General features: G+C 54.2%; 2 protein-coding genes across 2 annotated transcripts; both read left to right on the plus strand.

Moving 5' to 3' along the window:
* On the plus strand, nt 1-1,782 carry LOC307065832 (Golgi-associated RAB2 interactor protein 6-like; the record flags this gene model as incomplete). Its single annotated transcript, XM_079722806.1, has 3 exons — nt 1-729; nt 1,072-1,140; nt 1,387-1,782. The coding sequence occupies 3 exons, from the start codon at nt 1-3 to the stop codon at nt 1,780-1,782; spliced, it is 1,194 nt and encodes a 397-aa protein (XP_079578932.1).
* A 3,793-nt stretch (nt 1,783-5,575) lies between these two features.
* Nucleotides 5,576-7,357, plus strand: LOC307065838 (Golgi-associated RAB2 interactor protein 4-like; the record flags this gene model as incomplete). The annotated part of the gene is made up of 2 exons (XM_079722817.1): nt 5,576-6,304; nt 6,647-7,357. The coding sequence occupies 2 exons, from the start codon at nt 5,576-5,578 to the stop codon at nt 7,355-7,357; spliced, it is 1,440 nt and encodes a 479-aa protein (XP_079578943.1).
* Between the last annotated feature and the right edge of the window lie 4,599 nt (nt 7,358-11,956).

Here is an 11,956-nt window from a genome sequence, read left to right on the forward strand (position 1 = left end):
ATGAGTGGGGACTCTCTGCTCCCGTATCACACGGCCCGGAGCAGCACCTGGGTGGACCTGTTCAACACCACCACGGGGAAGCTGCAGCAGCAACTGCACAAGGGCGAATACCACATATTCAAGTACGCAGCAATATTCGAGAGCGACTTCATCCAGGTCACGAAGAGGGGAGAAGCGATTGACGTGCACAACTGGGGCGGCATGGTGACCATGGGCATCACATCCACCAGCCCCGTCCTCCCGCTCCCAGACATCATGCTGCTGGCCCGACGGGCCACCGGCTGTGAAAAGCACGCCGAGCGCAGCCCGGCCACCAAGGGCAAGAGCCACAAGGCTGCAAAGACCTTAGAGCTCACCAGGCTCCTTCCCTTGGAGTTCGTGAGGATCTCCACTCACAATCGTGAGAAACAACAGCTGCGCGTGAAGCTTGCCACTGGCCGCTGCTTCTACCTGCAGCTGTGTCCCCCTCTGGACGCGCGGGAAGACCTCTTCGCCGAGTGGGAACAGCTGATTGACCTCCTGCGACCACCAGTGGACAGTGAAAGCAACACCTATGCCGTTCCCGTCTGGGACATGACCTGCGTGCCTGTGTTCGAGGAGGAGGAGGACGGGAGGAGCCCGGCCGTGGAGGATTTCCAAGGAAAGGGGCGTCAGGACCAGGTGAGCGTCAGCAGCCTCCACACGTGCCCTGAGGTGGCCGGGGCCACGTCTGCAGCTTTTGCGGGGGGCGAAGGGATCCAACTGGACTCCCACAAGCCCGATACCATGCCCGATGTGGCCACTGCGAAAGCAAAACCTACTACAGGGCTTGACAAAGCGTCCGCATCGCGGGCAACGACAAAGGTGGAGACAGCAGGGGTGGCAGGAGGCACCGCAGCGGGTGCTTTGAGCTCGGCAGTGATCAAGTCTCCTGCCGCTGAAGAGCAGAGCACGGCCATAGCAGCCACAGCCAGCGACGGGCCTGGAGGAAGCAAAACCAACATAGCCACTGGGGACACTGCCAGAACATCCCTGAGGAGCGGGAAAACGGCCTTGGCAGGTGCTGAGAACAATCCACAGTATGCTTCCAGCACGTCCACCAGCCTCTCCCCAGGGGCCGGCATGACTGTGGTCGGAGCAGAGCCTACCAGCAAGACTGTCAAAGGAAGAGCCGACAAGGACAATGACGGGACCCTCGTCTCAAGCTTGCCACAGGAAGGCAAAGTGAGCGAACAGGATGGCAGCTCACAGAGAGTGTCCCAGGCCCACAAGGGAAGAAGGGAGAGGAGGGAGCACTGGGGAGAGGACAGAGCTCTTACGAGCCCCTCGCTCTGCAGTTCCGTGGAAAGCCACCACAAGGCAGCGGGGAGCAAGACAATCCCCAAAGCAGCTGGCCCAGGCTCAGGCGGCCGCAGAGCCACTAGAGATGACCAAAAGGCCAAAGGCCACGGCAGCCCGGGGGGCAGCGAGCAGGGCACTGCTCCCAAAGGCATCAGCCGTGCTCCCATCACCAGTGAGTCCAAGACCTCGCACAGATCGGGCAGGAGCTTATCTCCAGCGCGTTCGGGTCCCACCACCAACATACTCAGCAGGATCAGCTCTTGCTTCAGGAATATGAGAGCCAGACTCACAAAAAAGACAGTGGCCTCGTCACGAAATAAACATGGGAGCATCCTGGCGAAGCCAGTGGAAGGGACCCGAATGGAGGCCATCACAGAGACAGCAGAGAGTGGCCAGGGGCTGGAAATCACTGGTGTGACATCTGAGACCATGGAGCCAGTGACCGTTGAAGCCCATCAATAGGACCTAGAGCTGGGAGCTGCAAAGGGGACCAGGGCTCTGGGAAATACCCCTGGAGAGCCCATTTCAGCTTCCTTACTGCAATTTAAATAAAAAAACATACAGTCTGAGAATGCACGCAGTGTTTTGTCTGAAGTTCTAGGTCCCGAAGCACAGCCGTAGCCTCACAGTGGATTCTGTGATGTCAGCTGTGCCACAGTCTGAGACCCAGTGTCCAGGCAAGGGCAGCCCCACCTCACACGCATGCTCAGCGCCAACAGCAGTTGGCTTCCATCTGGCTTCCACTCCTTTCTGGCTTTGCCCCTCAGGGCCATGGCTCAAAGTCAGACTATGGTCTGGGAAGCTCTCCTTCACTAGCCCCCTATTCTTTCTGTTTTTTGTTTGTTTGTTTGTTTTTTGCGGTACGCGGGCCACTCACTGTTGTGGCCTCTCCCGTCACGGAGCACAGGCTCCGGACGAGCAGGCCCAGCGGCCATGGCTCACGGGCCCAGCCGCTCCGCGGCATGTGGGATCTACCAGGACCGGGGCACGAACTCATGTTCCCTGCATCCTCAGGTGGACTCTCAACCACTGCGCCACCAGGGAATCCCCCCTATTCTTTTTATAAACGCTTATTCCCCCTGAAGGTCTGTAAACAGAGCCAGAACAGGACTCATGTCCCCTCGGGCTATTCAGTGGACAGAAATAAGGGCGGCAGTATTAGCTAGCAATCAGAACAGCAAGCACTCTCATCTAGACTTAGCCGTTCCCTGCCCACGTATATACCCTGGAGAAACACACATGTTCTAAGAAACAACTCTGAGAATGTTTAGAGCAAAAATAACTTAACAGCAAAACACGGGAAACAGCCCAAATTTCCATCAGCAGAATTCATACAGCAGGATAGGATGAGATTGGAATATTCAATAGTGAAAAATAAATGAGCTACACACATTAGCATAGATCAACTTCTCATGATTTTTAAAAACATCAAAAGAATGGGATACAGTTCCACTCATGGAACCATTCTGAAACAAGCTCAAACAACAGATTGCATAGGGTACGTGTTTAAAACAACGGTAGCTAAAAATGAGGGAAGAGTAAACACAAAATTGAGGACAGTTTTCTCTAGGGTGGAAAGGCTAGGTCAAGGAGGTGGACACAAGGCTGTTAGTGCTGCTGGGAATTGTTCTGTCTCTTAAGCAAGATGGTAGGTACACAGGTGTTGTATTTTTCACATTTTACTAACTCTGAAATCAGGATGGTCCTACAATCACCGTGGCAGTTGTGATGAAGTTATTGCCAATGCCTTTCTCTTTCTTTCACTTTTATTTATGCACAAAAGTGATGTCAGAAAGGCTTGGCATCTTTAAAGTACCTTTATTTAAGGTAAAGTACAAGAACACTTGTTTGGTTATTAGGAAAAGAAGGAACGAGATGCCTATTTGACAGATGAGAACACTGAGGCTCAGAGAAGGTAACCTGCTCCAGTCGCACAATGGGATCTTTGCAGAACAGTGATCCACCAGCCCACTTCTCTATGCAAAGCCCTGTCTGTAGTTTGAGAAGGAAGCAAGCAAACAAGCCCGAGATAGGACCAGCACAAGAACCCGAGGCACCACCATTCTTACCATCATGTTCCAAAACTACAGAGATGAGCATCAATTTTACTAGATTGAGGGGAGGGAGGGGTGGGGGCTGGGAGCCGGTTTTCGAACTTCAGTGAGCTCACAGCTCTTAGCTGGCCTTTTCTCGAGAGCATCCAGTCCACCCTTGAGCTGTGTCTGGCTCCCAGGCTTCTACCTCTAGCCTCTGGCATGACCCGGGCTGCGGTCAGAAACAGGCTCCCACCTGGAATTCCAGCGTTCACTCCTGGAACGTCCAGCGTCCAGTCCTCCTCCAGCCACTAATTCAACTTTTCAATGCCCTGCTCAGAAGGGTTTCTCCACACCAAATCTGCAGGCACTTTTTTCTTCTGGGGCTCCAAAACCAAATCCTTAAACCTCACATGAGGGAGAGTATTTGTTAGGTCAGAGCATCCTTGTTGATTGGACCTCCAGTTTGTGACTTCCACAGACCTCATCACGGGAGGCTGGGGAGAGGTCTCTTCTGTTGGTGGACGGAATGGTGGGCACTTGGTGGGGAGCACTGCTGAGAAAGGGAGCCAGCCCAAGACCTACACATGTGCACTGTTTCCCCTGGCCAAACAAGGTTCCTGACCCCAGAATTAACCCAGAGTTTCCGAGAAGACTAGGAGCTGCAGGGAGCCGCAATTAATGCTTTACTCTCCACCAGCTTTTCCTTGGACCCAAGGAGGAGAAGTTACAAAAAGATCACATCACACTCCTTTGATCTTATGACTTCCACACAGGCAAGTGCAGGGAAACACTAGTCTGAAGGAAGAAAATGCATTAAAAACACGTGCATAGGGACTTCGCTGGTGGCGCAGTGGTTAAGAATCCGCCTGCCGACGCAGGGGACCCGGGTTCGAGCCCTGGTCCAGGAAGATCCCACATGCCACGGAGCAACTAAGCCCGTGCGCCACAACTACCGAGGCCCGCACGCCTAGAGCCCGTGCTCCCCAACAAGAGAAGCCAAAAATAAATAATAAAATAAATTTACAGAAAAAAGAAAACAAAAAAAACACGTGCATAGCCCTTAGCTGTTTATAAAGTTCTTGAATGTGTGTGCCCCCTTCCGATTCTCACGTCTTTCCATTTTGCAGATAAGCAAACGGAAGTTCAGAGCATTTAAAGGACTGGCTCAAGGTGGCAGGTGATGGTGCAGAGAGGGAGCTACCTCGGTGCAACAACTTTCAGACAGTGTGCCACCCCGGTCCCGCACAGAGGTACACAGATGGTGGAGGAGACAGGACAGCACGAGTAATGATCACAACTCTGAGTGACAAATACAATGAGAGGCGTGTGTTTGGGGACTGGATCTATTCAGAGGAGGGGGTCTGGGGCATGGGAAGGAGTTCTGGGTTAGGGAAGGCTTCACAGGGGAATTGGCACTCACCATCGTCCACGTTTACTGAGATTTTATGAAAGGACAGACTAAGGACCGCCACTGCCAACTCTGCCTTATTCGATACAATTAAACCACGAGCTTAAATGGTTCAAATTGATCCCATCATCTTACATTCCTATAGATTTCATCCAGTAGCTGAATTTGGGGGAGGAAAAGAAAAAGGACCCACACAAAACTTTCCCACTTGAAGACATTTTTATTTTGGTAACGCACCTGAGTCCCTGGCAGGATGGGCCTGTCCTCCGCGGGGGCAGTGGGGTGTTTGGGAGAGGATGGGGGCCCTGCCCTGAGGGGGCAGCTGGGGGATGAGGCAAAGGGCTTTGTGACAGTGATAGGTCACAAAGGGCTTTGTGACACTGATAGGTCACAAAGGGCATCAGAGGATAAATAGGCTGTGCCAGGGGGTTAGGCTGACAAAGTGGTTACTTCTCTCGCTAGGACGGAAGTTCACCACGGCCTCTTGGGGAGATAAAAACCCAGAAGCAGAAGTGAGGTGAGGCGGAGGGGGAGCCTACCGTACCTCTCGACACACTTGAAGAGAGTCAGCCTGGGCTCCAGGCGCCCTACAGCGTCCCCACTGTGATCATCTGTGCCCCTACTCACACCCCGGCCTCTGGGAGACCCTGAGGCAAACGTGGGGGCCTGTGGGGCGGGCTTGGAAGACCTGCCGTAGGGCCGCCTGTGTGACGCAGGAGCATCGCGGCTCGCTCTTCGGCCAGTGAGGCCGAGGGAGGGAAGAGCCAGGGACCCGCCTTAACCGCGCTGCCTGTCGTGATCAAAGACAGCCATGAGTGGGGACTCTCTGCTCCCGTATCACACGGCCCGGAGCAGCACCTGGGTGGACCTGTTCAACACCACCACGGGGAAGCTGCAGCAGCAACTGCACAAGGGCGAATACCACATATTCAAGTACGCAGCAATATTCGAGAGCGACTTCATCCAGGTCACGAAGAGGGGAGAAGCGATTGACGTGCACAACTGGGGCGGCATGGTGACCATGGGCATCACATCCACCAGCCCCGTCCTCCCGCTCCCAGACATCATGCTGCTGGCCCGACGGGCCACCGGCTGTGAAAAGCACGCCGAGCGCAGCCCGGCCACCAAGGGCAAGAGCCACAAGGCTGCAAAGACCTTAGAGCTCACCAGGCTCCTTCCCTTGGAGTTCGTGAGGATCTCCACTCACAATCGTGAGAAACAACAGCTGCGCGTGAAGCTTGCCACTGGCCGCTGCTTCTACCTGCAGCTGTGTCCCCCTCTGGACGCGCGGGAAGACCTCTTCGCCGAGTGGGAACAGCTGATTGACCTCCTGCGACCACCAGTGGACAGTGAAAGCAACACCTATGCCGTTCCCGTCTGGGACATGACCTGCGTGCCTGTGTTCGAGGAGGAGGAGGACGGGAGGAGCCCGGCCGTGGAGGATTTCCAAGGAAAGGGGCGTCAGGACCAGGTGAGCGTCAGCAGCCTCCACACGTGCCCTGAGGTGGCCGGGGCCACGTCTGCAGCTTTTGCGGGGGGCGAAGGGATCCAACTGGACTCCCACAAGCCCGATACCATGCCCGATGTGGCCACTGCGAAAGCAAAACCTACTACAGGGCTTGACAAAGCGTCCGCATCGCGGGCAACGACAAAGGTGGAGACAGCAGGGGTGGCAGGAGGCACCGCAGCGGGTGCTTTGAGCTCGGCAGTGATCAAGTCTCCTGCCGCTGAAGAGCAGAGCACGGCCATAGCAGCCACAGCCAGCGACGGGCCTGGAGGAAGCAAAACCAACATAGCCACTGGGGACACTGCCAGAACATCCCTGAGGAGCGGGAAAACGGCCTTGGCAGGTGCTGAGAACAATCCACAGTATGCTTCCAGCACGTCCACCAGCCTCTCCCCAGGGGCCGGCATGACTGTGGTCGGAGCAGAGCCTACCAGCAAGACTGTCAAAGGAAGAGCCGACAAGGACGATGACGGGACCCTCGTCTCAAGCTTGCCACAGGAAGGCAAAGTGAGCGAACAGGATGGCAGCTCACAGAGAGTGTCCCAGGCCCACAAGGGAAGAAGGGAGAGGAGGGAGCACTGGGGAGAGGACAGAGCTCTTACGAGCCCCTCGCTCTGCAGTTCCGTGGAAAGCCACCACAAGGCAGCGGGGAGCAAGACAATCCCCAAAGCAGCTGGCCCAGGCTCAGGCGGCCGCAGAGCCACTAGAGATGACCAAAAGGCCAAAGGCCACGGCAGCCCGGGGGGCAGCGAGCAGGGCACTGCTCCCAAAGGCATCAGCCGTGCTCCCATCACCAGTGAGTCCAAGACCTCGCACAGATCGGGCAGGAGCTTATCTCCAGCGCGTTCGGGTCCCACCACCAACATACTCAGCAGGATCAGCTCTTGCTTCAGGAGTATGAGAGCCAGACTCACAAAAAAGGCATTGGCCTCGTCACGAAATAAACATGGGAGCATCCTGGCGAAGCCAGTGGAAGGGACCCGAATGGAGGCCATCACAGAGACAGCAGAGAGTGGCCAGGGGCTGGAAATCACTGGTGTGACATCTGAGACCATGGAGCCAGTGACCGTTGAAGCCCATCAATAGGACCTAGAGCTGGGAGCTGCAAAGGGGACCAGGGCTCTGGGAAATACCCCTGGAGAGCCCATTTCAGCTTCCTTACTGCAATTTAAATAAAAAAACATACAGTCTGAGAATGCACGCAGTGTTTTGTCTGAAGTTCTAGGTCCCGAAGCACAGCCGTAGCCTCACAGTGGATTCTGTGATGTCAGCTGTGCCACAGTCTGAGACCCAGTGTCCAGGCAAGGGCAGCCCCACCTCACACGCATGCTCAGCGCCAACAGCAGTTGGCTTCCATCTGGCTTCCACTCCTTTCTGGCTTTGCCCCTCAGGGCCATGGCTCAAAGTCAGACTATGGTCTGGGAAGCTCTCCTTCACTAGCCCCCTATTCTTTCTGTTTTTTGTTTGTTTGTTTGTTTTTTGCGGTACGCGGGCCACTCACTGTTGTGGCCTCTCCCGTCACGGAGCACAGGCTCCGGACGAGCAGGCCCAGCGGCCATGGCTCACGGGCCCAGCCGCTCCGCGGCATGTGGGACCTACCAGGACCGGGGCACGAACTCATGTTCCCTGCATCCTCAGGTGGACTCTCAACCACTGCGCCACCAGGGAATCCCCCCTATTCTTTTTATAAACGCTTATTCCCCCTGAAGGTCTGTAAACAGAGCCAGAACAGGACTCATGTCCCCTCGGGCTATTCAGTGGACAGAAATAAGGGCGGCAGTATTAGCTAGCAATCAGAACAGCAAGCACTCTCATCTAGACTTAGCCGTTCCCTGCCCAGGTATATACCCTGGAGAAACACATATGTTCTAAGAAACAACTCTGAGAATGTTTAGAGCAAAAATAACTTAACAGCAAAAGACGGGAAACAGCCCAAATTTCCATCAGCAGAATTCATACAGCAGGATAGGATGAGATTGGAATATTCAATAGTGAAAAATAAATAAGCTACACACATTAGCATAGATCAACTTCTCATGATTTTTAAAAACATCAAAAGAATGGGATACAGTTCCACTCATGGAACCATTCTGAAACAAGCTCAAACAACAGATTGCATAGGGTACGTGTTTAAAACAACGGTAGCTAAAAATGAGGGAAGAGTAAACACAAAATTGAGGACAGTTTTCTCTAGGGTGGAAAGGCTAGGTCAAGGAGGTGGACACAAGGCTGTTAGTGCTGCTGGGAATTGTTCTGTCTCTTAAGCAAGATGGTAGGTACACAGGTGTTGTATTTTTCACATTTTACTAACTCTGAAATCAGGATGGTCCTACAATCACCGTGGCAGTTGTGAGGAAGTTATTGCCAATGCCTTTCTCTTTCTTTCACTTTTATTTATGCACAAAAGTGATGTCAGAAAGGCTTGGCATCTTTAAAGTACCTTTATTTAAGGTAAAGTACAAGAACACTTGTTTGGTTATTAGGAAAAGAAGGAACGATATGCCTATTTTACAGATGAGAACACTGAGGCTCAGAGAAGGTAACCTGCTCCAGTCGCACAATGGGATCTTTGCAGAACAGTGATCCACCAGCCCACTTCTCTATGCAAAGCCCTGTCTGTAGTTTGAGAAGGAAGCAAGCAAACAAGCCCGAGATAGGACCAGCACAAGAACCCGAGGCACCACCATTCTTACCATCATGTTCCAAAACTACAGAGATGAGCATCAATTTTACTAGATTGAGGGGAGGGAGGGGTGGGGGCTGGGAGCCGGTTTTCGAACTTCAGTGAGCTCACAGCTCTTAGCTGGCCTTTTCTCGAGAGCATCCAGTCCACCCTTGAGCTGTGTCTGGCTCCCAGGCTTCTACCTCTAGCCTCTGGCATGACCCGGGCTGCGGCCAGAAACAGGCTCCCACCTGGAATTCCAGCGTTCACTCCTGGAACGTCCAGCGTCCAGTCCTCCTCCAGCCACTAATTCAACTTTTCAATGCCCTGCTCAGAAGGGTTTCTCCACACCAAATCTGCAGGCACTTTTTTCTTCTGGGGCTCCAAAACCAAATCCTTAAACCTCACATGAGGGAGAGTATTTGTTAGGTCAGAGCATCCTTGTTGATTGGACCTCCAGTTTGTGACTTCCACAGACCTCATCACGGGAGGCTGGGGAGAGGTCTCTTCTGTTGGTGGACGGAATGGTGGGCACTTGGTGGGGAGCACTGCTGAGAAAGGGAGCCAGCCCAAGACCTACACATGTGCACTGTTTCCCCTGGCCAAACAAGGTTCCTGACCCCAGAATTAACCCAGAGTTTCCGAGAAGACTAGGAGCTGCAGGGAGCCGCAATTAATGCTTTACTCTCCACCAGCTTTTCCTTGGACCCAAGGAGGAGAAGTTACAAAAAGATCACATCACACTCCTTTGATCTTATGACTTCCACACAGGCAAGTGCAGGGAAACACTAGTCTGAAGGAAGAAAATGCATTAAAAACACGTGCATAGGGACTTCGCTGGTGGCGCAGTGGTTAAGAATCCGCCTGCCGACGCAGGGGACCCGGGTTCGAGCCCTGGTCCAGGAAGATCCCACATGCCACGGAGCAACTAAGCCCGTGCGCCACAACTACCGAGGCCCGCACGCCTAGAGCCCGTGCTCCCCAACAAGAGAAGCCAAAAATAAATAATAAAATAAATTTACAGAAAAAAGAAAACAAAAAAAACACGTGCATAGCCCTTAGCTGTTTATAAAGTTCTTGAATGTGTGTGCCCCCTTCTGATTCTCACGTCTTTCCATTTTGCAGATAAGCAAACGGAAGTTCAGAGCATTTAAAGGACTGGCTCAAGGTGGCAGGTGATGGTGCAGAGAGGGAGCTACCTCGGTGCAACAACTTTCAGACAGTGTGCCACCCCGGTCCCGCACAGAGGTACACAGATGGTGGAGGAGACAGGACAGCACGAGTAATGATCACAACTCTGAGTGACAAATACAATGAGAGGCGTGTGTTTGGGGACTGGATCTATTCAGAGGAGGGGGTCTGGGGCATGGGAAGGAGTTCTGGGTTAGGGAAGGCTTCACAGGGGAATTGGCACTCACCATCGTCCACGTTTACTGAGATTTTATGAAAGGACAGACTAAGGACCGCCACTGCCAACTCTGCCTTATTCGATACAATTAAACCACGAGCTTAAATGGTTCAAATTGATCCCATCATCTTACATTCCTATAGATTTCATCCAGTAGCTGAATTTGGGGGAGGAAAAGAAAAAGGACCCACACAAAACTTTCCCACTTGAAGACATTTTTATTTTGGTAACGCACCTGAGTCCCTGGCAGGATGGGCCTGTCCTCCGCGGGGGCAGTGGGGTGTTTGGGAGAGGATGGGGGCCCTGCCCTGAGGGGGCAGCTGGGGGATGAGGCAAAGGGCTTTGTGACAGTGATAGGTCACAAAGGGCTTTGTGACACTGATAGGTCACAAAGGGCATCAGAGGATAAATAGGCTGTGCCAGGGGGTTAGGCTGACAAAGTGGTTACTTCTCTCGCTAGGACGGAAGTTCACCACGGCCTCTTGGGGAGATAAAAACCCAGAAGCAGAAGTGAGGTGAGGCGGAGGGGGAGCCTACCGTACCTCTCGACACACTTGAAGAGAGTCAGCCTGGGCTCCAGGCGCCCTACAGCGTCCCCACTGTGATCATCTGTGCCCCTACTCACACCCCGGCCTCTGGGAGACCCTGAGGCAAACGTGGGGGCCTGTGGGGCGGGCTTGGAAGACCTGCCGTAGGGCCGCCTGTGTGACGCAGGAGCATCGCGGCTCGCTCTTCGGCCAGTGAGGCCGAGGGAGGGAAGAGCCAGGGACCCGCCTTAACCGCGCTGCCTGTCGTGATCAAAGACAGCCATGAGTGGGGACTCTCTGCTCCCGTATCACACGGCCCGGAGCAGCACCTGGGTGGACCTGTTCAACACCACCACGGGGAAGCTGCAGCAGCAACTGCACAAGGGCGAATACCACATATTCAAGTACGCAGCAATATTCGAGAGCGACTTCATCCAGGTCACGAAGAGGGGAGAAGCGATTGACGTGCACAACTGGGGTGGCATGGTGACCATGGGCATCACATCCACCAGCCCCGTCCTCCCGCTCCCAGACATCATGCTGCTGGCCCGACGGGCCACCGGCTGTGAAAAGCACGCCGAGCGCAGCCCGGCCACCAAGGGCAAGAGCCACAAGGCTGCAAAGACCTTAGAGCTCACCAGGCTCCTTCCCTTGGAGTTCGTGAGGATCTCCACTCACAATCGTGAGAAACAACAGCTGCGCGTGAAGCTTGCCACTGGCCGCTGCTTCTACCTGCAGCTGTGTCCCCCTCTGGACGCGCGGGAAGACCTCTTCGCCGAGTGGGAACAGCTGATTGACCTCCTGCGACCACCAGTGGACAGTGAAAGCAACACCTATGCCGTTCCCGTCTGGGACATGACCTGCGTGCCTGTGTTCGAGGAGGAGGAGGACGGGAGGAGCCCGGCCGTGGAGGATTTCCAAGGAAAGGGGCGTCAGGACCAGGTGAGCGTCAGCAGCCTCCACACGTGCCCTGAGGTGGCCGGGGCCACGTCTGCAGCTTTTGCGGGGGGCGAAGGGATCCAACTGGACTCCCACAAGCCCGATACCATGCCCGATGTGGCCACTGCGAAAGCAAAACCTACTACAGG

This window comes from Hyperoodon ampullatus (assembly GCF_949752795.1).
Source record: "Hyperoodon ampullatus genome assembly, chromosome: 2".
NCBI lineage: Eukaryota > Metazoa > Chordata > Mammalia > Artiodactyla > Ziphiidae > Hyperoodon > Hyperoodon ampullatus.